This window comes from Plectropomus leopardus, chromosome 23, assembly GCF_026936395.1.
Source record: "Plectropomus leopardus strain MGB_pleo_1.0 chromosome 23, ASM2693639v1, whole genome shotgun sequence".
NCBI classification, from domain to species: domain Eukaryota; kingdom Metazoa; phylum Chordata; class Actinopteri; order Perciformes; family Serranidae; genus Plectropomus; species Plectropomus leopardus.
Genome location: NC_142198.1, coordinates 17,660,843 through 17,686,815, shown reverse-complemented (window position 1 = coordinate 17,686,815; position 25,973 = coordinate 17,660,843). Strand labels below are relative to the sequence as shown.

The 25,973-nt window shown below is 37.8% G+C and overlaps 1 protein-coding gene and 2 non-coding genes across 4 annotated transcripts in view; 1 reads left to right on the top strand and 2 right to left on the bottom strand.

Annotated features, from left to right (window-relative positions):
* adisspb (adipose secreted signaling protein b) overlaps positions 1 to 25,101 on the top strand; it is a 40,415-nt gene extending 15,314 nt beyond the window's left edge. For both annotated transcript variants that reach the window (XM_042512422.2, XM_042512420.2), the window contains exons 3-6: positions 4,138 to 4,277; positions 12,884 to 13,022; positions 16,852 to 16,977; positions 22,562 to 25,101. In XM_042512422.2, the coding sequence (XP_042368356.1) occupies positions 4,138 to 4,277; positions 12,884 to 13,022; positions 16,852 to 16,977; positions 22,562 to 22,662 (506 nt within the window). In that variant the 3' untranslated portion in view covers positions 22,663 to 25,101. The remainder of the gene's footprint in view (positions 1 to 4,137; positions 4,278 to 12,883; positions 13,023 to 16,851; positions 16,978 to 22,561) is intronic.
* On the bottom strand, positions 14,275 to 14,345 carry trnag-gcc (transfer RNA glycine (anticodon GCC)). Its single transcript has one exon. It is a non-coding gene; the product is annotated as a tRNA-Gly (tRNA).
* Positions 18,928 to 18,998, bottom strand: trnag-gcc (transfer RNA glycine (anticodon GCC)). Its single transcript has one exon. It is a non-coding gene; the product is annotated as a tRNA-Gly (tRNA).
* Positions 25,102 to 25,973: the final 872 nt, after the last annotated feature.

Genomic DNA, 25,973 nt, shown 5'->3' with positions numbered 1-25,973 from the left:
AAAAGATTTTGATTCCAGTGTTGCCAAATTGTGATTGGTACATGCAAGTCTGTGACCTTTCCCCCACTGAGCACCGCCTACCTCCAACAAACAAAAGCACAAATCTCTCATGTGAAACAACCCAAATTTTTCTAATTTTGGCAAAGAATTTTGGGTTGATGCAGGACTAAGTTTTATCAAGTTAGTTCATAAAATATGTTTTCAGGGCCTTTAGAGTTTTGGAGCAAATGACATAAAATTGGTGTAAATACTATTAAAAAGCTGTTAAATGAATACTTCACTCCACCAAATGACCATTTGTATATAGATTACTCAACTCATGTTATGTTAAATTCATTAAGAAAACGTAATTTTGGTCGAAAGAGAGACAGAATTCTTCATGTATTTAAGTCAAATGGGGTCTGCGTTTAACAAAAACTTTCCACTAGAGAAGCCTTTCTTCTTCCTATAGCATGACTACTGTATTTTAGCCGGTGTTAATTAAACCAACTTAAATTTACTGATTATTGTTAAACATATGGTTTTGAAAATGCCTCATGAGTCCAGCATGACGCTGTGTGAGTGCAGATATAAATGCACCCAAGAAAGAGAAGTAGCACCAAAAGTCCTGCTCTAGAGTGAAGTAATGCATTCTCATATTTAGGCAGTAAAAATAAGAGTTTGATACACGTCTCTGCTGTTGATAGAGCTGGCAATCAGTGATACTGGCTGTAAAACAAAGCTCGAGCATGGTGATCATATTGCTAATTGGAGCACCTTTTGAAGTTTTTGAATAAATGGAGAATAATTGGAAGGATTGTAAAAATAAACACAGTGCCCAGGAAGTTTGTGTGCTTGATATGATTGTCAGTTTTTTTACACAAACACTGCATCGGCCAGTTTTATTGGGAAACTATTCAAATTTAAGTGATGGATGAATCCTAGTGGCTTTCAAATGTCAGCCCCCTAATAATAGAATATTAGATAAACATGTAAAAGGTTGTGAATGTAACAAATGTTCTTTTTTAACTCGTGTTGTTTGGCTTCTGTACATGTTTTTTTTTTTTTTTAGCTCTGGGAGAGAGACGTCTTATAATCATACCCAAAGTGCTTAGAGCCGAAATTCAGACAGATTGTTTGTTGTCAAAGAGAATTATTGTTATTTTTTGGGAGGAGGGGGTTTATTTGGAGAACAAATTTCCATTCTCTCACAGTGGGAACAAATGCCTGGGCAGGAGAACAATAAATATGAGTGTGTCTCAGTGTCATAGGAGCGCAGTAAAACCTGCAGGGAAATAAAATAAGCTTAAACTTCTTTAGCTTCTTTATTTTGGCACTCGGATCCCGTGGAGATATAGAAAACTTTGTGATGTAATTTTATTGAGAGGAGGCGTTTGTAGTTGAAGATCACCTTCATAGATAAACGATTTAAAGGGCCAACTTTATTTTATTTATTTCTGTCAGAGCTGCCAGAAGCCTGCATTCGGTCTCAAAGCAGAAGGATTGCTATGAAGTTGTGGTCCGTTAAAAAATCAGCAATCATCATATCGCCAGGGAAAGACTTTATAGGCCAGTTGTTTTTTGTTTGTTTTTATAGTCAGTATCTCAAAAGACTAAACAGGGTCATAGAGGATGCTATGTAGGGAGCAATAAAGTATGCTATCACTTTGTTATTACTTTGCTGGACTTTTTGAAACAAACTTTGTAGTATCTGCAACCAACTGTTGATTTTAACGCAGCCAGCTGAAGTTTCTGCAACATTTATTCCATTTTCAAATGGACTTTTTTTGCAGACTTTGTCAGCATCTATTTTTCTTTATTATTTATTTCCCTTTTCAGACTTTTTTTCCCCACCGTCAGCTGTTGCTTTGCCTTTTGATCTCTCTTCCTCTGTCCTCCAGTCCAGCACTATATATAGTCAGTCCCTCCAGGATTTCGGAGGCTCTTTTTGTCATACTTCGAGCCAGAAATGCCTGATTTCACAGCAGCCTTCTTAAAGATTCAATGTGAATTGTGATGTCTATTGGCGTTTTTTGTTGCATGAAATAGCCAAAACAGTTGCTGAGAGGAGACGTCAGATTCCAGTCAAAGATCTCCTTAATGGATGAATGTTACAAAAAGCCATATTTATTTTAGCTGCCAGAAGCCTGCATTGAGGAAACCTCAACACAAGTGGCCAATTGCTGGTATTTTAAAAAAAGCACCAATATTACCTAAACAAGAGTGTTTATTTGTCTCTCACACCTATAATAACGAGTTAAGCCAGGTGTTAATATAGTGTCATTTTATTACTACTATAAGTCTCTGCTGGGCTTTTGTTTTAACACTTTCTACTATTGATTTTGACTGCAGCCAGCCAACATTTCTGTAACATTTTACTCACTCTTTACTCCAAATGAAATTATTTGCTGACTTAATCAGCATCTACTGCTCTTAATTATGTAACCACTTCATTTTTTTCTTTTCTCCGTCAGCTATTGCTTTGCCTTTTTATCTCTCTTCTCTCTTCCTCTGTCCTTCAGTCCTGCCAACACCATTATGTAGTCAGTCCCTGTAGGATTTCGGAGGCTCTTTTTGTCGTTGTTGTGGCCTGAAATGCCTAATTTCACTGCAGCTTTCCTAAAAAAAATGTGATGCAAGTTGAAATGTTTGTGGCATTTGCATAAATTGTTGTGAGTGCAACATCCTGGCTGGATGGCTGACAAATTAATGGACAAATCAACCAGAAGTGTCTTAAGTGTCTTAGCATGGAGTGAGGCTACCATGAGACTCTAAAACAGCTCCAACGCTCCTTTCAAAGTCTCTGCTGAGGTTCCTCAACAAGATATTACCTCATCTATATTTACAACTTTTATTTAATCTGGTACTCTCACTGAGTAGGCGTGCCATGATAATTACCTTTATTGGACAATATATTGTCCCTGAAATAACAACAATAAACTATATTATTGGCATTTTTAAGACCATTTTAAGCTACTGCTATAATGATAATATGACGACGCGAGTACACACTTTCAAATTAACTGTTAAATTTTAGGATTCAGACATTAGAATGATAATATGAAAGAAAATATAAAGAACTTTAGTAAGAGTGACCCAAAATTACTTAATTTAGACTAAACACAAAATTTGGTTAACAAAAACAAACCAAGTGATGCATCTTGCGACTAATAGAACAGGTTAGCTAAGCTCTGGGAACACCACCGTCAACTCCATAATCTGGTCAGTGTGTTTTAGGAGATCTGACAGCCTGGGAGCTGGGTGGTTTGCTTTTGGATTTACGGAGGGGTGGATGACGTTGCCGGTGGGTAAAATATCAAACGGCAGACTTTTTGGCTCATTGTAAAGGGGTTGGCAAGCTAACAATAATCAGGACTGTTCCTCTTTCACACTGTGTACCTGTGAGCTACACTGTGTCATCTTTAAAGGGGTTTTTTTGTTTGTTTTTTTAAAATTTTCTCTGGACTCATGGCAGTCGGCAGGGGGGACAGAAAAAAAGGGTGAATCATTGCGCTCAAGTCTCATGATGACCCTGCAGGTTAAATCTGTAATCATGTTGGCTAAAATGCAAGCATGTATCAGTATGTATCGTATATATCGTATTATCGTATCAAACTCGGTAACATAATTACTGTCACAGGCCTATCACTGAGACCTTTTGAAAGAGAGCACAACACACAAACTTAACCAGATATAAAAAAAGAGAGGAAGACAATCTCACACATAACTAAATAGATGTGAAAATGAAATATAATATTATTAAGACTTATGGAGAAGGTAGTGGAAATCAGCAGTCTGAGTTGAGATCTAGTGACTGCAAAGACCGTATCACCACATCCCTGGTGCACAGAAGCATCTTAGATTTTTCTCCTTCTAACTCTGATTGAGGTTTTCCTTTAATTTCTCCGCTGTGGATACATGATGGACTTTATGTGTACATAGATGTGTGTTTTCAGGCCTTTACAGTTCCCTCAGCATCCAGACTGCTACAGCAGGTTTGAGTGATTGCCTTTATAAAGTGCTCCTGTTATGTCACTGAAAGGAGTCGACTGCTGCGGTTCAACACATCATTTGTCTCTTTAAGAGGATCCAGTGTGTGTTTATGCTCGTGTCTAACCTTCAGAGACTCATCCCTCTTCACTCTTGTCTCTCGCTCAGGTTGTGCAAAGGCGGGAGGCGTGCGCTTCTCAGAGGAACCCCCCGCCGCCGGAGCCCCATCACATGTTCACTTCGATGAAAAGCTGCATGACTCGGTCGTCATGGTGACTCCGGAGGATGATGGCAACTTCATGGTCAAGGTGTGTTAAACCCTGCAATAGAATGACACTCGATTGATACAATGGAGGAGTAAGATTTATCCTAAAAATGACATTGATCAGTGTTTTCAGTATGCGCCCATGATATTGTAATTTTGATCACTGAATCTAGATATCAATGGATCGTTACACTTTTATGTGATATATGCCTTAAATGACAGAAACAAGGAAATAAATTAATTCAGCTTTTTATGATACTGCCCTGTCCAGTGTATAAGGGTGTAATTAATTGTGTTGTGTCAAGTTTTTTTGCTCATGATCAGTTGAGAAAATAATAATAATGCATGTTATGACACATTTGTTTTAATAGCAAGCTAGCTTCAAAAATAATGTTCTCTCCCAAATCAACAGAACTTAAAATAATATTATTATGATTTTTATGAAAACACTCCAGGATTATGACAATATAAACACATACGCTGTTATTAAGGATCTTCAAAGTCATGCATGAAACTTAAATGGAAAGGAGATGTTATCTGTTATGCACAGAAGAGGTTAATATGATTGTTCTGCTTTTTATGTAAAAAATGTTGCAACCACACGATGATCTGGCATGAATCCATTTAGGTTCAATGAGTCACACTAAAATACTGGAAATGTTTGTTTTTTTTCTAAGAGATAATGATCATCTTCTTTTTTTTATTACATACTCGGTTATCAGCTGGCATCCTCACATGCTCCCTTGGATCCAAAATGTTCTGGAGTATTTTTCTGCTCAGCCTGCAGACATTTTTCAGTCCCCATCTGCTTCATGGACACCATGTTCAGCAGATCGCTTAATCCAAGTCCAAGTGAGTGTCCCTGCCAGGGTTATAAGAAAATCTCTGCGGATCAGATGCACATTAAAAACATGTGATTAAAACGTCCGATATACTATAACGTGAGCAAACAGGAGCTGTTAAGGACAAGCTGCCCAGTGACCAGGGAAAATGATGGCATTGTACGTTTCTGCAAACTTAAAAATACATTACATTTGTAAGTGTCCTATTTATAATATCAAAGTTTCTGAAGTTGTGACGTAAGACAGAGGCTAAAATTGAAATGTGGAGCTGAAGGGGACGGTGGTTTGTGAAAAACCTAGGCAAGATGATTTCCGAGCTGCAGACCAGTCTTCAAGACTAACCATAATCCTAACAAAAATATAACCAGGTGTGATTTCGCGAGCGATTGCTGTGCTTGCAATGGCTTTTCAGGCATCAAACATAGGTGTTTATAGCGACCCGTTGTTGTTTTTCAGCATCCTTTTGAGGCCTGAAAAGCATTTTTTTACCGAGAAATTGCTGTTTTTCCTACCTAGATTATGGCCCAAGAGGTGGTTGTTTTTTACAGAGATATCTGAGCTTTTCCTGGCAAGATAGTGGCCTAAAAAACAGGTTGTTTTTATCAAGACAACGCTGCTTTTCCTGGCAAGATAGTGGCTTGAAAATTGGTCATTCTTTACTGAGACATGGCTGCTTTTCCTGCTGGAATAGAGCCTGAAAAGTAGTTGTTTTTTACTGAGATTGCTGCTTTTCCTGTTGAAATTGTGCCCCCCAAACTGGGCACTTTAAGCCAAAACATGATATTTTTCTAACTGTAACTGTTTTTTGATCCTAAACCTAACAACACTTACCTACAGCCTTTTTGAAATGCAAAGTTTCAACGTATCAGCTACATGGCAATGTGCAAAGATAACAGATATCATTTGCAGAAGCTAACAATGCCAACATTTTTTTGGTGAGTAGACTAGGAGTCAACAGTTTAAAGGTGGATTTTTGCAGAGGCACAAGATTCTGTATCATTTCAGCTTCAAATTGATCAATTAGAATAAAACCCCAGGCCAAACCAAGCTACAATACTAAAGATACACAGATTTATCACCACCAAACGAAGTTTTCTTAAAACTCTTATACTTGGCCATAATTAGCGGCTCGACTTCCATGGATGTCAGTTTTTCCAGTGGTGGATATAATGTCAGAAGATAACTCTTTGATCTAGTGGGGCAGTGTCCTCAGTTTATGGGCTTTATCTGCAAAACATCCAGGAGAAGATTAAAGTCTTTTTTCATCACCGTTAATCTCCTCTGTCGGCCATAAAGGCAGGAAACAATGATATCAGACTTCTCATCTGTTCTCTGCTGTCAGCTCTTAAATCCAGGAGGAACTCAACGTAGGAGCCAAGTGGCAGAAACACAAGGTGCCAAAGGCTCCAAAAACACTTAGAAAATTGCAATAATAAAGCCTTTGGAAAGACCTGTGTACCTTAAATTTGACAATCAGTAACCATTAACTTGTTTCATCTGTGCCGAAGTCGTTAACATTGCAAACAATGAAAAATGTTTCCTCTAACTGCCTAATTAAAATATAGCTCATTTTTTCTCTTTAATCCTACTTTGTCTCAGCAGCAGTTCTTTGTGGATTTTTCCTCTTTGAATTTATTGTTGTGAACATCCATCATTATTAGAAAACAGGGAGTGAGATGAGCGGTATTTGCAGCAAAGATCCTTAGCTGAACCTCAGCACAGGATGTGGACTGAAATATCTCAATATGTCCCCCAGAGGATGAATCCTAATGGCTTTGGTGATTCCCTGACGTCCTGCTGCACCGCCATGAGGCTGATATTTATGGTTTTGGGTGAAGCTTCTTGGCAACAGTTAAAAGGATTACCAGGAAATTCAGCAGATATTCATTCCCCCCTCAGGATGAATTGCAGTAACTTTGGTGCTTTTCTGACTGAACATCTAGCACCAACATGAAGCCAAAGTTTTAATTTGTTTAATGACTTCATTTATACCTACCAAACTATTCAGCCTTAAGTGCTAATCAGCAAATATTAGTAGGCTGATAGGCTAAATCAATGAGTGTAGATAAAGATGGATGATGCGTCTCTATTTCGTCTCACTGTGAAAAAAAAAAAATTAGAAGCCAGAATATCCTGGATACAGCTGCTGCCATCTTGCTTTAGTGACATCATTTGGAGCCAGAGTCTGCACAGTAGCATTTTCCGCAGTATTGAGATCCCGCCCTCTGACCAATCACAAGCAGTGCCATTGATCATAAGCACATAAACTGCCACACAGCTGTCAATCATGATATCAAGCTTCTTTTTTACAGCATTAATATAAAGTCTATGAGCAAAACTAAGATGGAAAGCATGGTAAACATTATTGCTATTATTAATATTTAATCCATAAAATGATCATTTGTTTATCAAATACTTGCTTGTGTTACAATGAATCTGGGAAGAAAACTTATGTTTGCTCACATGCTTTCAAGGTAAACTAAAAATCCAAAAACTGAAAAAATTCTCAATGAATTTGAGTAAACAGCAACCGTGTTTAAGAACAACAAAACTATACCAAAACATCCATATACAAACTGTCACACAACTTGTGCAGTAAAATCCAAGTCTCATTTGTTAAGTTGTATGCTCAGTACTTCCCAAACACAGAGACTATTTATGCAGAAGTGTTTTAAATAGTAAGGTCTTGGTGGAAAAGTGTGTGTTTGTTAAGTATTGAGCATCTGGCTGGGTTAATGAGACTTGGATTATACTGCATGAGCTGTGTGACAGTTTATAAATTGATTTTTAGTTATAGTTCTTTTGTCGTTTAACATGAACCCCTTTTTCTTCAATTCATCAAGATTCTTCATTCTTCGTTCACCATGGAGGCATGCAAAATAAAGATTTCTTCATGAATTCAAATGATATGCAAATGATCATTTTGTGGTTGAAGTATTCCTTTAAACATCAGCATGCCACTAGTGAGGATGTTAACATTTACCTCAAAATTTTTCTGTGCTTTACGGAGCTGCTAGCTTGGCTGAACATCCGAAGTCTTGTTTTTAGATGTTGGCTGAGGACACTAAAGAGAAAAACAAGGACATTGTTATGGATGAATAATAGCTCCTAATGTAAAAGCAATTTAAATCTTGAGGAAAGACATGCACAAAAACAAAGGACCAACCACATGATTTATCTGTCAAGTCACTGATTTGTTTCTCTTCAAGTGGCTGGCACACAAAATCAAGTGCATCTCAAGTAGCTCACGTTTTCAGAGAAGATTTCCTGCCTGCAGGCAGAGTATGTCCTTGAATCATTTATATCAATATTACAGGTTGATTTGAGCTGTTGTTCTCATTTATCTCCTTTTCATTGTTACTGAATAACCTCCTCACTTTAGTTAATAAATTCAACCACTACGACATTCCTTTGTACCTTTCACTTTTCTGCAGATTTATGACAAATTTAAATGTAAGAATGACTGTCCCAGATTGAAGTGCTCTAAATTTGGATGTTAGATCTGCCTTAACTCTTTGAAACCTGAGCAAATTGGCTTAATTTCTTTCACAAACATAGTTGAATGGCCCTAAAATTGGCAAGAAATTAGTAAATAAAAGTCACAAGAAAATTACCTTTAAAAAGCATAAACAGAAAAAAAGAGGGGAGGAGGAACAAAATTAGTAAGAACTTGTAAGAAATTATCCAAAAAGCAGAAAAAAGAATTGCGAGAAATTAGTAAAAAGTAACAAGAAAATTATGTGAAGGGGGGAAAAAAAGAAAAAATTGCAGAAATTAGTAAAAAGCCTTAAGAAGATTGCTTGAAAATAAGAAATAACAAAACGCAGCACATGAAAACTGATGTCAGTCCAGGTGTTAAAAGGGTTAATAGAAAACAAACGCATTCAGAAGGATTTCTGGTTTTAGCCTTCTTCTGCTGCTATTTCTCAGTAATACCAAAATCTCAAAGCAAAGTTCTGCACACGCTGACTGTAACTAAGCCTCTCCAAGCTTTGAAACTCATTCACGGCCAAATCGATTTGCCTAAAAGCGGCGTGTGCTCGTGTAGATGAACTACAAACTTGGCTGTGACCTTCACAGTTACAGAGCGGCGTGTGTGAGTGTGTTTCTCAGAGCTCTTTGAGTGTGCTTGAGAGTGGGCTCGGAGTTCTGTCAGCCTGGCGTCGTGGTTCATTGTGGAGCTGGGGGGGGGGTTGCTATGGAGATGGCCAGGCGGTTGTACAGAGCAAAGATGAGGCGGGAGTGTGTGGGATGGAAGTGGGATGCACACAACAGCTGTATGAATACCAGTTCTGATGAAGGTAATTTGAATTTCACAAAGTCTGAATGCAGGCGGGTCGTTTAGAAACAACACATAATGTTGTTCATTTTTCTGTTTGTGTTTCTGCTAAGATGGTGAGGTAGAGGATGCAAATGAGCAGCTGTCAGTGCTACAGAGTTCAGCTGAGAAATTGCTGCTGCGGAGGCCAATTCAAATCTTTTGCATGACTCAGGACAGCCATGTTTGTCAACTTACAGATCATGTTTTTGAGCTTTTGAGTTTTCTGCAGGTTTACATGCTCATTAACTGTAATCATTCAACTGTAAGATACCAGATTAACAGTTAATGACTGTAAGGATGTGCAGCTTCCGACAGGAAACACTGCCTTCCAATTAAGAGAAGGAAAATTCTCTTAGTGTATTTTGCATACACAATGAATCATATATCTGAATAAAATGTGACAGGTGATGCAACATTAGAGTTGGCTCTCATTAATCACGTTTGATATTAGTGAGAGCCAGAGACTTGGTGGCTAGGTTGTTCATGCTGATTTAAAATGTGCTTAAAGTGAGTCGTTACAAGAATTACTGCACAGTTCTCCGACCAGCATTATAGATAAAGACATCTCAAACTATTTTGTCCCCCAAAATTATTGTGTGTACGTAGGCTTTTTAAACGTAAACCTGCTAAAAAGTGGCAATAGACTTCTATCTCATTGCCAGTAGACCAGAGCTGTGTACACAGCTCTGCAGCAGACAAGTATGCCTTACTGTATTTGTGTGTTTTCACTGGTGAGTCACATTCAACGTCATGCACATGCCAGAAAACAGATTAATAAACAGTAGAAAGCAGCATGGAGGCCAGTGAAAATGTAAGTGGTTTCATCTTTTTTATCTCTCTTACTTATTCACTCTCTTTTTCAAACTCGGGGCTGACTCAATTCGGATTGATGAGTTTGGCGGAAACGGACCTTTTTTTTGTGTTTTGCCCTCCGGCAACCACGTCTTTACCCCATGCTGTCATCTCAGTTAGTTCTTATTTTTGAAATCCTTTAGTTAGTCTGGTGTGTCTATAAAGCTATGCTTTTTACGCCTCCACACCAGCGATAGCCATGGCCAAAGGCATTATGATACCAGGTTTTCCATCTGTCCCTTTCTTTTGAAGAAATATCTCAACAACGGCTTGACCGAATATCTTAAAATTTGGCACGGATGTCCACTTGTGATGAACTGATTCTGTTTTGGTGGTCAAAAGTTCATGGTTTGTTTTTTTCCTGATATCTCACATGTAAGGATCTTACATTTCTAGTTACGACAGGCTGTTCTGTGACTGGATCGTCTCGGTAAACTTGACATACAAGTTCATAAAATGTGTGGTATTCCCCTTCAAGTTGGGTGAAGAATTGCGCCATTGTTTTTGGAGGAAAGATGAGTCGTTTGTGTCTCTGGGTGTATCCGACTCTCAGTGTTACACATCTTCAGAAATGACATGATAATGCCATCGCTCAGTAGTGCACTCGTACACTAGACTTGAAATTGCGTACTGACTGAAATGTTTTATATTGGTCATCACGTCTTGGTCTCCACCACTGAAGCAATCTCTCTGTTGGTCCAAATCTGCAGCGTGAAATTCATATTAAATCAGTTTTTCAGAGGCAGTTTTCAATGTCTGGACATGCGTGGGTCTTCACTCACAGAATGATTATTGTTTTTCTCTGCAGCGCTCCGTCAGCGTTCCCTCTCTCCCGTCTAACTCCACGCTGTGTGCAGACTGCTCTGCCGCTTTAACCAGGGGTCATGTGGGGCCACAACCGCCGTTCGCAGCTTGTAGCTGGAGGGGCTTTAGGCTTATCTCTCCTCGCCTGCTCTTCCCTGCGGTCTCCTCTCTCGCTGTCTCTCTTTGTTATCCCAACTCCTCTGTGAGGCTTTCTTCACTCCTCTCTGTGACGATTCCCTCATGAATTTTTCTCTTTGCGGAGCGTTAGGCAACTAGCTCTACATCATTCGCCTCTCTCCACCTGTCTGTTGCTCTCACTTCCCTTCTTTATAGTCTCCTTTTAAATTTTTCACATGGGTAATATGAACTGAAAAGGTGTGAAATGTGCTGTATGCAGCAGCAACAGGAAATAACCGTTTGATTGCATGAATTATGTACATAATTTTGAGCCTGGTTTTCATTTCTATCTTCATTATATATTTGAGTCAGTGTGAAAAGTTAGTTAAATGTCAGAATATAGCAACAAACTAAAAAAAAACTGGCCATCACTAGTTCCAGATCTACAGGCAAAATAAAAAAACTGCTTTTTTGTATCAACAGTCCCTAAACCCAAAGGTGGTCAAATTTCAGTTATATAAATAGGATAAAAAACAGCACATACTCACATTAAAGGAAGCTGTCTGGTGTGTTTTTGATTAATAAATGACTGACATTGTTAATCACTTATGAAAATTTATGACGAATCATTCTTGGTCAATCAGTTAAAGCACTAATCTTTTTTCTGGCCAAAAATCTCTTTGAAATAAATTATTTAGGGTAGTAAATGGCTTCAAAACGTCAGTCTACAAACCAATTGGTGATGTCGGGTCCACTTTATACAGTCTTTGGTTGCAACTTATGATTGTTTTTGTTAGCGATTAATAATAAAAAAATGTCCAAAGTTTCTCAAAGTCCAATGTGTCTTCTTCAGACTGCTTGTTTTGTCTGTGTAACAGTCCAGAACCTAAAAATATTCTATTTATAATGATATAAAACAGAGAAAAGCAGAAGATTGTCACATTGGCAAAGCTGAAAATGACAGTATTTTGCATTTTTGTCTTGAAAAAGTAATTATCAAAATAGATGCACATTTATTTTCTGTCGATTGACTTATCTTGGCAGCTCTAGCTTTGGCTATGTTACTCAACTTGTTCATTGCTACCAAACAGAAAATCCATACAAAATGCCACCTTTGAATTTCTGCCTGTTGGGGGTCAATTTTGGCAGCCATGTTAGGATTGTTGAGCTCTTGAAGAGTCTTTGCCTCAGCCTTCAAACTGCTGTAGAAGGTGTAACCACATTTAAAATTAACCTCTTGAATTACAGCCATCTCTGTTCACATGGGATTAGTATTATTGGAAGATTTTTGAGTTGAGTGAAATCCAGGAGGTAACTCTGTATTATTTCCCGTCTGGCTAAAATTGCCAATTTGGCAGAGGTGAGGGGGTTTGCAATCGCCAGAGCAATAACTAATGATTTCAATTAGAGGACTCCCTCATGGAAAACTCAGCCCAACAGTGTATTGCTTATGAGAGTTACTTAGCCATGTTCCCCATAGAAAATAATCCTTTATTTATTGAGCTGTAATGGACTTACACTATGGAATGTGAGGGCAAGCCAAAGCCGTTTTCCTCTCTATAAATCCCTCTCTCCCTATGTTACAGTCAGATTAGTCCAAAGTTTTTAGGAGACACAAAGACAGCCATTGTTTTTCCTCCTAATCACTAAATCTTTACTTGACTCTTTCCCTTTCAACTCTTTAAACATCTCTCTCTTTCCCTCACGCTGCAGGTTGGCTTCCTGAAGACGCAGCACAGGTACGAAATAGTGTTCACCTTGCCCGAGGTCCCAGCTCTGGGGAAGGATGTGTGTCCAGCACCTGTGCCCAGTCCACACCTCCGGATCACTGATATCACTCCGGCACCAGAGGGTAAGACCATGAAAGGATGAGGAAAAACAAAACAAGAGTAAACAAAGCCAAGTGCATTTAAAAGAACTAGTTTACTGGTCCAATTGTGGTTTCTCCACCGCGCTTTAACTGGTTTCAGCTAAATAAATACAACTGCTGCAGGTGCACTGAATTCACAATATATTCTGAAAATGGGGGTAGGGTTACAGCAATGACATTAATAGAAACCATTCCTTGGTAGTTCCTGTAGTTTTTCAATCATGGTATATAGCAAAGTCTGAGTACCAGCACCATGGGTATAAGTTCAGTTTCTGAAGTACAAAACAAGGCCACTGTGACCTTGCATCCATCTCATTCTTATTAATGCAATAGCCTTGAGGGAATTTTCTCAAATTTGGCACCAAGGTTCACTTGGGCTCCAGGATGAACTGCTTAGCAACTGGGGTCAAAGATCAAGGTTGATGTGACCTGATGAAACATATTTGTGGCCATAACTCAAGAATTTATACAGTAATTATGACAAAAATTTCCACAAATGTCTAATAGAGTTATACAATAAATTGATGACATTTTATATGCAAAAGGTCAAAGGTCAATTTTACTATTATTTAATGCCATAACTCAGGAACAGAAGGGAAGATGTTTGGTCAGATAAGATCAGTCTCGTTTGGATTTAACTGTAAGAAGTTCTGAGTCCTCCACAAACTTACGTCTGCAATGCATGCAGTCAACTTGTTAATAAAACCACTATAATTTAAGCTTTCAGAGACATATAGCTGGGTATCATCTGCATAATAATGGATAAAAAATCCAATTTCTTATAATATTACCAAGTGGTGTCATATATGGGCTGAAAAGAGCTGGGCCTGAAATAGAGCCCTGTGGAACAGCACGTCAGGTCTATTTTATGTGTGGTCATTCATGGCCACATAGTAAGTCGACTAGTTTAGACCTGAACTATTTAAGAACTTTGCCATACAGACTGACCGTATGTTCGAGTTTGTTTAGCAGAAATAGTATTATCTGCAGCAAGGGGACAATTTCCTCTCCCTCCCCAGTGGAAATTAGGTCCTAGACCACCTAACACCTCCCCCTTTTTGGACAGACCTAAACAATGTTGTCAATAAAAGAGCAGGAAATCTCGACTTGGAAATGTCTCTTACCACGCCTGAAATCATTGTATATATGCACTATTTGGATAAGGTCATTCCTCAGTGCTGTACTGCTACACGAGAGTGAAAGTTTTACTGGGGGAGACAGAAAAAAAGTTTCTTGCATTGGCCGGGAATCGAACCCGGGCCTCCCGCGTGGCAGGCGAGAATTCTACCACTGAACCACCAATGCTTGTATATACAGTCCTGTGCACCGATTTTTTTTCAGACCTGGACCAGTGGCATAAAATAGAAGTGAAGTAGGTTATTGGTTAAAAACTGTGAAACATTTCATCACAACTGGTTAACTCATTGTACGCGTTAAATTCAGGTTGCACACATTATCATTTACCACCATTGACTTGCTCACAATCACCATGGCAGAGTTTGATCAGTCTATAACAGCACAGAGTGAATAGTTTTCAGTCTTTTTCTGGTTACAGTGATCATTTACTGTGTCATGCTCTGCAGCTTTTGGGACTGAAGACGTTTAAAAAGCAGACCTCTGTGTTCTGCGTGGGAGGGTCTTGGGCTGCATGAAAGCAGAAACTTCCACATGGGAGGGAGTTTAGGGGGAAGTTTTGCCCTAAGCTGAGCTCCTCAATCTGTTCTTTCTCATGCTGTTCACACCCTTTATGGAATTTATGATATGCGGATTTTATTTGAATGGAAATTTTTATTTTGTTAGACAAACCCTTTCATTTAAAAGTAAGTGACATTGTTTGGTTCAGTCAAGACAGAATAAAGTCAGTCTTAACCCTCACATACCCTGTCAGTCTTAACCCTCTCTTCAGTCACATCGAAGCCAAAAGTCAGTTGCTCTTCTTCAGCTTAATTAAAATGCTTTGATCAGGCTTGAGTAACAAATACAAGAGCAAAAATGGCACATCATTCCAATTCCTGCATCCCTTCAACTTCCTCCTGTGAGTCTTAATGCTGGTAACTTTTAAAGTACTGCAGGCTACATTTTAAAGCATGATTATACTCCATTAGTACTACTTGTGAGATGGGAGAGTAGCTTCAGACACCCTCTCCAACTGCACCTTTCTGCTAATGGATACATGTTTTCTAGTCCATCACGTTGCGTCCATTGTGCAGCTTGGCGTCAATGCGTCTTTGCATTGACTTTGCATGTAAATTTGCTGCGCAAAACGTCTGCATCCTGTTCGGTGTGAACACACCATAACATCTATTGTAGGTAATACACTGACTACAGGTAAGTACCTCATACAACCTCACTTCAAAAAATCCAACCATTACTTTATTATTAAGTATTGCCAGTCTTATAGTGCCTCTTATTACTAGAGCCAGACATACAATTCAACAGTAATTGAGTGTAAAAAACAAACACAAAAGCAGTATTTGTTAGAGGGAGTCCTGATGTCAAACACTTTGTTGCAGTCTGCGTGGAGCAGCAGATGGTTGAGGATTACAGGAAGAGACAGTTGAGACAGCACTAGCTCAGTTATCCGTCTCTGAGGAATCATAAAAACAATACTCAAACACCTCCCTGTGTGTGGATTCTTGTCGCTCGTCATGCTGTTAGAGGTAGTAAACTCCAAACGCTGCAGCGATTTTGAATGTGTGTTTGTGTTTACTGGATTCCCTCTCACCACTAAACCTGCTGATTTGGGCCAAAGGTGATCCTCTAATGTTGCGGGAGTCAGGCCCACTAAATGCCTGTAACTGAAGCAGGTTACTGACCTTTACTTTCAGCCTACTGTCACACCCTTTATATTACTGTAGAGTCTGTGTCTACAGTGGCAGGTACTGGTTTATGTTTACCTGTATGTTTGTTTAATGTACTTTTGACTGTGAGCTCATCACTTCACCCTTTAAAAACAGACACCCCAGGGACAGCCGTGAGAGGTCTCTGATCTTGTTTAGATAGATCTAAAATAAAAACCATAATAGCTAAATAATGTATTATTTTTGCAGCAGAAAGGGAAGGCTTCTGTCTTCCCTGTCATCACTACCTTTTGTTGGTTGCATTCGTAGTATTTCACCGGAATTACACCAGAATTTCCCAAAGAATTTCACGTAGCGGCCCGAGGGAGATAGTTGTTTGCATGACCCTGTATATCTATCCAGTATCAAAACTATAATAGCTAGAGCACTTATTCTTTTTTAGAAGAAAACTACGGCTTCTGTCTTCTGTTTCATCACATTGTACACTCGTAATGACGTCACTGCACTATGTTACCAGTCGTTTAAAATTTGTGCAGGAGTGTCAGGGGAATCGATGATAGTCTATCCAAAGCCCTTTGCATATCTCAAAAACTAAATAATGTATATGGTTCAAATAACTTATGGAGCGCTAGGAAATATTTTGTTTATGTTTCTACATTCATTTTGTTTAATGACACAATTTCAATGTTTTTTATCAGTTGTGTGTTTTTGACTTTCATAAACTTTTAGCTTAGGTCATACAGATTTGAGGGATATGAAACATTTGAAGATAATCCAAAAAGTGACATCACAATAAGCAAAAAATACCAATGAAAGCACTGCAAGACCATTCTATTGCAGAGTTCAAAGGATTATAATATTTTTCCATCATTTTGTTCTCTTGACTGCAGTCTGATCCATATTCAAACATCAGCTCACGCAGAGAGAGAAATAAAGAGCACATGTGACGTAAAACGGTGCAATAAAGAGGAAATCTAATCCCTCTTCTTTTTCTTCTTCGCGTTCCCCAGGTGGTCTGAAGGTGACATGTGAGTACATGGCCCAGCAGGAGGGCGTTCTGTGTGAGGAGGTGCTGCTGCTCAGTGAGACCAACGAGGACGTCTGTGTTAAGGTCAAAGTTCACGCCAGAGTCATGGGTGAGGCTACTTTACCAATATGAGAGATAATCACTGCAACACACTGAAGCTTGCAGATGAGCTACTGTCATCTTTTGACAATAGGGGAACAAAAAGTGTGCTTCCATCCACCTGTTTTTGTTCACGTTTTCAGGGGGAAACACCAAAAACTAGAAAATATTGATAATATTCATATTTTTCAGGTGTCTGGCGACACCTGAAAAATATGAATTTTTGAGCTCAGGGAAGGCTGTTTGTTCAAGGCCAGAATATCGCACTATTACAGAGTGCCACAGTAATAAGTCCTCTAAAATAAGTAAAAATTTCAGCACCTCCGGTTGCCTCGTCTCTTCACAATTTTTTAAAGTCCACAGTGATATCTTTTAATCTTTTTTTTTTGGTCCCACCAACAGTCAAAACCCCAAAGATAAGGGCTGGAACAAGAGTAGGTTAAGCATTTTTTCTAAAAAAAAAAATAAATAAATAAATAAAAAAGTAGCTGCCTACTTTTCTGTCAATTTACTGATCCATTAATTGACTATTTTTTTCAACACCACTTAATTTTAGAAATATAATTTTCTCCAAAGGAGTCCTCATCCAGAGTTTTAAATGATACCATTTCATGTCAACTTGGATTCTTCTTCTTGTAACTTGGATTGGTTCTTCTGCACTAATTGGATCTCATTTTTAAAAATACCCATCTTGAGGCCAATTAGTTTGAGTACAGCTGACTCCTAACATCTTGGAGTCTTTTATATCTGCCTCTGTTAGTTTTAAAGGAAGAACTGACGGATAAACTGAGAGATGAACTTTAACTATTTTCCCTTGTGTGCTGCTGCCTCCTGCTGGTGACGCAGTGCTCTGGTTAGAGTCAATTTAACAGCACTGACGTTAAACACAGACAGCCCAGGGACACACATAGGACGCGTCATGTGGTTTACTTACATTTGAACTATAAGAAAACGTAATAAATGTTTGTTTTAATTACCTACAAAATATACTTTGTAGGTGATCTTTTCGGTAAATGAAGGAGAGTATCAAATCCTTGTTATTTTATTAAAAGCAGTGATTTTTCAGGCATAATAAAATAATTAATAATAAAACTACTCTCCTCCAGTGTAACATTGTTGTTAAGGTTTTTGCTATTGTAAAGCTCCCTGGTGCAGTAATTAATTTGCTTTTTCTCCAGTTAAGTCAGTGTCAGCGAGACTGAATTGGACGCTGGCATTTGTGTCAGCAGATGGAGAATTAGGTAAAGAGGGCGCATGTGTGTGTTTCCCTTTGTGCCAGCGTAAATATAGTAGAGCCAGTGTGTGTGTGCTTGAGGATGAATGGTGGTTGTGTTGCAAGTGTTTATTTTTGCTCACGAAGCGTGACCTGAACATCTGTCCAGATGTCTGTGTGTAATTGAGGCCTGGTTGAGGACCAGCTCAAAGGATTAAGCTCTGCCTCTGCTGCCTCTTAGCTGCACCGCTGTGTTTAGATCAGTGACCGAATAAGGATGATATAACATTGTACTGCTGCGGTACGTTAAGCTTTCAATCTGAATGCAGCGCTTTGTTTAAACTTTCCTGAAGATACTGGATATTACGCTAACTGTTGTCCAGGGAGCGGGGATTCAAGAAAATTTGTCATAAAAAAATGTTAGATTTTTTTTATTTTTATTTTTGTTTAAAAAAATCAAGAAATACTTATTGTCTTAAAAGTAGTCCCTAGTGGAATTAAAACATTGTTTGTCATTAAAAAAAATGTAAAAATTCCTTTAAAATTCATCTTAAAAGAAATGAGGTCGTGTTCATTATGATCATTACCTCTGACAGTAAATCAGTTAATCAACGGTCAATAAAATAAGTATTCCCTTTTTCTTTGATTGAGCAAAAACAGATATTTGGCATCTCTGGCTTTTTAAATGCGACAATTTTCCTTTAGTGCAGCCCTTATTACAGCTATTGTGAAGGGGGAAAAGTGTATTGCATTGGCCGGGAATCGAACCCGGGCCTCCCGCGTGGCAGGCGAGAATTCTACCACTGAACCACCAATGCATTTATATGAATGCCACGTGCAGTCAAAATTTTTCATAGCGAGCAAAAATCATGTGAAACTGCAGATTATGACGCAGTTTTTCGTTTCAACTGTCCCACTGTGGAACTTTGCATCACCGTGGTTAGAAAAAACATTCATTGTAGGTGTTAAAATCAGTGCGCACGCATTATTTACCACCACTGAGTTGTTCGCAATTATCATGACAGAGAGCTGAAGTGGCTGATCAGTGCGCAACAGTACAGAGTGAAAAGTTTTAGCTCCTGTTGTGATTGATAATTTATTGCATCATGCGCAGCAGCTTTTGGGACTGACAAAGGGAGGCCTCTGTGATCCTCATGGGAGGGTCTTGAGCTGGGTGTAAGCTGATACTTCCTCATAGGAGGGGTTTGAGGGGGAAGTGTGCCCTACACTAAGAGCCTCAGTCTGTTCTTCTCCATGTGTGCACACAGAACGAAAATCTCTTTTTGAAACTTCAAAATAACTGTCAGCGCCTCTAATCAGATTAAGGAAGTATAATAAAGTATGCCTCCTGTTCAGGTTTTATCGTCTATCTTAATCTTTTTTTCCCTTTGTTAACACTCAATACCAACGAAATACAACAAGTATGCTTTAAATACAGTAAGACTATATTTAGTTATTAGTCCAAATGCAAAGCCAATATCTAATGCAAATAAGAATAATACCCAATGTTTAAAACATAAAAAAGTTCTTGGTTTCTCTTAGGACCATTTAGTCTGTCTTAAATCTTTAACTGTTTCCTCAAATCTGGCTTAAAAAAATCACAAGTGCATAGCACCTTTAACATGTAAACGCTGAAAAATATACTGTGGGCCCACACTCTTAATCTGCAGCTTAAATCAAAATGAAACCAAAGAAACCTGTTGCTGGCCTGAATCGAGGCCTCAAAGGCCTAAAGCTATATTTGCTCGTTCACTTGTTTACACAATGAAGTAAAGAGAATTCACTGCAATGCAGTTCATTATGAAGTAAACAACGTTTTAGTCGTCAGACTTTCATCTGGTTGAGCCACTCAAACTGATAAAGGTCTGACAGCTGAAACATTGTTTGTTAAAAATAATTATAATTTATAATTAAAAATAAATAAGACTGAGCAGAAATTCTCTTTCCGTCTATGGTCTATTTCCTCCTACGCACTCGTCCACAAATTTCTGAGGGTGTACATGAGCCTCCACATTCACTTGTTCACATGAACAATCATAAGAAATATATGTGCAAGTTTATCAGTACTCACCAGTCCAAGGATTAGTCAGTGGGTTAGGAGGGGGGAAGAGGGGTGATGGATGAAACAGCAGGAACAGTCTACAGCAGCAAACAAACAAATATTTCAGTCATCATAATTGCATTATATTTATTTTTTGAAGTTGTGTTTTTTGGGACCAGTAGTTCTGAATTCAGCAAACAATAGAAAGTATTGTCAGTTCCAGCTTCTCAAGTGTGATTATAATACTGCTTTTCGGTGATTTAAATAATTTAAATTAGATATCCTGTGGTCGTCTGATTGCTGTTTGATAAAACAAGCTGATTTTATTTCATTTCACTATTTCATTTGTAAATAACTGTTATAATTCCACATTTTATTGCCAATTAAAACATCAAATAAATGATTACTTTGTAATTTAGTCTATTAATTTAAAGATTAAGAAATTAATTTACAAAAAAGGTATTAATGCCTATTTTAATTGTACAATTAGTCATTAATTACTTAAATGCTTAATTACTATTTCTGTGCCATTTGTGGTCCTCCATTGACAAGATTTGTTTAAAGATTATAAATAGAGATTTAAACAGCAATTCCTGCATCCATAATTATAAGTATATATTTCTGTGCGTCTGTTATCATTTATTCAGGCTTTTACATTACAGAATATGACCGGGAATCGAGGCCCAACCTCCAGTGCAGTAGGCGACAATTATACAACCAAATCAGCTTTCCAGACACTCTCTTTAGTCTCAAATGTCCGTCTCCTGAATCAAATAAACTAGCTAAGTAACAAGTATATGAACCATTAAATGACGATTTAACAACAGCTTCTCTTAAACCCTCTAAATGCAAAGCTAACATTATGAACGCAGAGCGAATAGCTGTTATGCTACTTCTAAAGGCTATCCGCGATTAGCAACACAACTCGATTTTAACCCTTGTAACATTTAGTTACGGCAGATAAAACAATACACGCAGTCGTATTTACCTCTTATGGGTCACACATGTCCAAATAAGGCGATAATTGGTCGTCCACAGCAAAGTTACGGACGTTTATGTTGTCAAACGATATTTGGTATTCACTCGACGGACGTTGCTAGCTCGCCTTCACGTTTCTCTAGCAACCGGCAACTGAAGCCCCGCCCCCTCCATCTGAGAATGTGATTGGCTGTTAGCTTCGGACCCTCCAATCAAAGTAAAGAAACACAAAGACTGACATATTATGCTGCTTAACATATTAGGTTGTTAACTCTAGGGGACTGTTTGGCGCAATTAATTTTGGCAATGTTCATGCACATGGCATAGCCTACATTTAGGCAAGAGTGTGTCATTTTGTTTAATCTCAGCTCAGCAAGTCTAAAATACAACAGAGTTGTTACATTCATGCTGTTATGTGCAAACAACGTGACACTGAAACCTATAATTTTTTTATTATTAGTAGCATAAGTGTTAGTATTTGTTTATTTATGTATTTATTTTGCCATTTTGGCACATTGTTGAAATACATGCTATTTCCACTAGGTGCACTTTCACAATAACTGTTGCTGCAAATCATTGAAATATCCCAACTTTACATTTAATATAATGAAAATAATTCTTTTTTGTTCTTGTTTTTGTTTTAATCTAAAACATAGTGGCATCATGACAAAAACTGGCATTTAAAGGACTGAAATTGTAAACATTAACGAATATTTGATATTTGAGTTTTTCTCAATGAAAACTCGAACGAAAGTAGAAAATAATATTAATGTATAACATTTTACAAATCTTGATTCTTAAAAAGCTCATTTTGTGCACAGAGCGATATGAGTATGTGTAATATTAAAGTGGGCCCTGAGGGTGAATAGAGGAAACTCACAGGGACAATATGGCCATGCTGTCTTTCACCACCGGGTCTCATGAGTCCATGATCAGTGCCAATGGAGTTTCTCAAGCATTTTCATTTATAATTGAACCCAATGATGTACAATATGTGGGTCATTTATTGGATACATTCAGAAGTGTTGTTGGTCGGAATAAATAAGGATACTGAAGAATATTGCTTAGTTGCATAATTGCAGTAATTATTGCACTAAAATGATTGCACAGTGTTACAAAGAATCTTCTTTTATTAAAAATATCAGAAAATGTTTGCAAGATTTCAGAATGGTATCAGAGTTGTAATACAGAGTGTTTCACTGACAAAGGGTCAGATGCAGTCTCAGACAGTATAAACTATATGTAATGCATATGAATGAATACTGCAGAACAAAGTATTTAGCTTATTGCTTGGTAAAAGTGCATAATGAAGTCTTTGGATCATGTAATTTATTCCTCTTTTTGTCTTTGCCACTTGTTTAGATCGTCACCAGGGGACACCCATGCTGCTGGAGGGAGTCCGCTGCATCGGGGTGGAGCTGGAGTACGACTCTGAACAAAGCGACTGGCAGGGATTCGACTAAAGCTTCTGCTCCTCTCCCAATAAAGTACACACACACATACACACAAACACACACCTGCCATCATAGAAGGATACACACACCAAATTAAACACACACCATATAGGAAAAAAAGTGCACACATAAATAATTTAGTGCCACGTAATGTACATACAGCATTTCCAGTGTTCAGTGTTCAGAGGTTTTACAAACTAACATACAAGAAACATTCCTCTGCTGCAACTTTCACAACATCGACAGCGTCTGCGCAGTTTGTCAGTTTCCTCCCTCTCACCTTTTTATCACCATGATGTGTTCTGGTGTGATTTCCTAACTGAATCTGCAGAGAGCAGCAGCACTTTTTGAATCAGCGCAGATCTCTTTTCACCTTTTGTGCTCCAGTTCACTCTGCTCCTGTTGTGCAAACTGAATCCCAGGTGAGAGAGGAAACAAGGGCTCTTTTACATCATGTTATAGCTTAAAAATGATCTATAGGGAGGAATATAAATCTGCACAATTCAGGGGAAAAGAGTGGAACTAAGGAGCAAAGCTGAGCCTGTAATGGTTCTGTTTAACCACAAGGTGGCGCTGCAGACCGCTGTATGGAAAGCTCCTCCAGTCTAAAGTTTTCTGGTGCAGCAGTGAAACTGCATTTCTTTATTTAACCCTTTAACAGACATACTAAAAAATGCCTCTGCCAAAAAAAAAAACATAATAGACTATAGAATATGTTAACAAAATGTAATTATAATCTCAGTATAATGCATTTTAAAATGTGCAAAAGTCTCCGTAATATAATAGAAATCTGAAATCTATGATGAAAAAAAAGTGACTTCTTACAATAAACATATAAAAAATAAATGGATACAAATAAAAATGAATCTTTAAAAAAAAATCTGTATAAAAAATCTGAAAATAAAAGTAACTCAATAAAATAAACAAACAACAATAAATATGGGTTTTGCCAAGTTTTTAGTGAAGCAATTTGATGGCAATGAATGTCGACAGTGTGGTTACAATGCCTGTTAAAGGGTTAAAGGCACAATCCAGTTAGGGCGCTTTTACACTGTTACATATCCTAATATGTGAGGTTTCTAGTGTGATTACTGCTACTTAGGTTTTTGATTTTCTGCATTTCTGTGGAAATAACGTGAACTTAATTCAGTGTTTGCAGCAACATCATTAGACAGTTTCTTTGGAGGGAAAACATGTCCTCCAGCCACGTGACATTAATCTGTTGAGGTATTTTTTTATTGATTGGATCGCCCTGTGTGATTATTAAACACTTGTGTTGAATAGTGCATCTATGAGAAAAATACTTTGTCTTTTATTGGGAGGAACTGACACCAAAATCAGAGGTTTAGAGTCTTTGTTTTAAGGGCCGATCACACCAAGATGCATCTTTTTTTTTTTGTTTTTGTTTTTCTAAATTGAAAAATGTCCAGAAAACTAAAATAATATTTATCGGTATTATTATAATATATTTAAAATTTGTCACCGAAAGAGTATTTTATTTTATTTTTTGCGCTTTTCCCAGATCATATTTGTTTCTCCCCTTCTTTTTTCTCCTCAAGGTTTTTTTTTTAGGTATTTTTCTTTTTTTACTAATTTCTTGCTCATTTTGTGATCATTTCGTAGTCATTTGCTCAGTGCCCTCTATACATATTTTGAAAGAAATCAAGCTAGTTTTCTTATAGGTTTCAAAGGGCGAATAAACCAATCAATAAAATAATGCTAGATTAATGGACGCTGAAAATAACTTTGCATTAAAGTGTTTTGTGTGGATTTTTCCTTGAAGAAAACCTGTTGCTGCAAGTTTAGCGAGGTTTGGAAAGATTTAGTTTAAATTCATGAAGCCTTTAGAACACACATGTGACGCAAAGTGCCTTTCATTGTACCGTCCTGTTTCTCATGTAACTTGAGCCTTGTGTTGTTTTATCATCTCCTGTCATACACTGTACCCACCAGACGAGCACATGGACCAGTGCCGAGCTGCCTGTTTGTTGTCTCTCCAGTGTTAAATCCCACTTCCTCCACCGGCTTGCCTCAAACATCAGACTCCCATCAGAGTGCAGAGAGAGTCGACAGGTTATAAATGAATGAAATCACCTGTCAGCTCATTTACATTTGTGCCATGATCTGACTGCACTCCTCTCTTTATACATGACATCTCCTCTGTATGAATCAACAGTTTTTGTTAAACCCAACTATAAAACATCAGCCTTAAAGGAAAAGATTCTGTGTGTAGTTTTAGTCGACCGCAGGCTGTCGGTGTAGTGCAGGTTGAATAGATTTATTAGGTGTTTGCTTGTAATAGGTCAAAATTTGTTTCTTCTTCTCTTTGTAAAACGCTCAATAGGTAACTGTTTCAGGAATGTAGCAGTGTATTTGTTGATGTTTGTCTCCTGTGTGTGTGATTTGTATTTTTTAATGTCAAAAAATGAATAAAAGTGAGTTTTGTCAGTGTGTGTCTTCTGTCAGTTCTTGGCAGGGACGCTTGGTGGCAGTCTAAACCACAGCACTGATGTCCTCACTGTTACACAAGATATATTCTCATGAGACTCCAGAGGAGATTAAAATAACAGTAAAATATCAACATGTCAGATAAATTTTAAAGTCTTATTAGAATTTGGGTTTGTTACAGGATTAACTGCTCTGAGTGTATCTGAGCAGAGCATGACGTCCTTTCTGATTAAAGAGCAAAAACTAACTGATCATTTTAACTTATTAAAAAAAAATCAGTGTTGTACTGTGAGTGTGTAAACTTTTCCATGAGGCCCAAAATCAGCCCCTGAGCTGTCAGGAAAAAAAGGTTTTTAATATTTAACAAGTAGTTTAAAGTCTCTTTGTTGAATAATGTTCACTCACATTTCAGATTGAGGTACAAAGTCAGTAACTTTTTTTTTCTATAAGTAAGAAATTTCACTTAAAATTATATTTGAAATAAGTTAAATTGAGATAATTTGTCAGTTTATCAAAAGTATGAGAGACTGAAATCTGTTTTCTGTGGATATATCTTCTAATTTCTTGATTTTGTTTCCCCCCATGATTACACTCCACTGTGGATTCCTTTGTTGCCTTTAGAGGCTGTTTTGCATATAAGATAATAGATAAAAACAACCACAAACTCGCTACTTACTGATAAACATTTAAAATAAAAATCATATTTTTCTTCGCCCTGCATTTATCTGCCATTCAAAGTCCTCAGTTTCTTGTAATTATCTCCACATTGATTGCACAATTTATTTTTCTGCAGTTTCATGTCTGTTTGTAGCCAAGAAACATCTAATATGAATAATTGCATTCAAGATTTATGAGGATTATAAAGGTATATG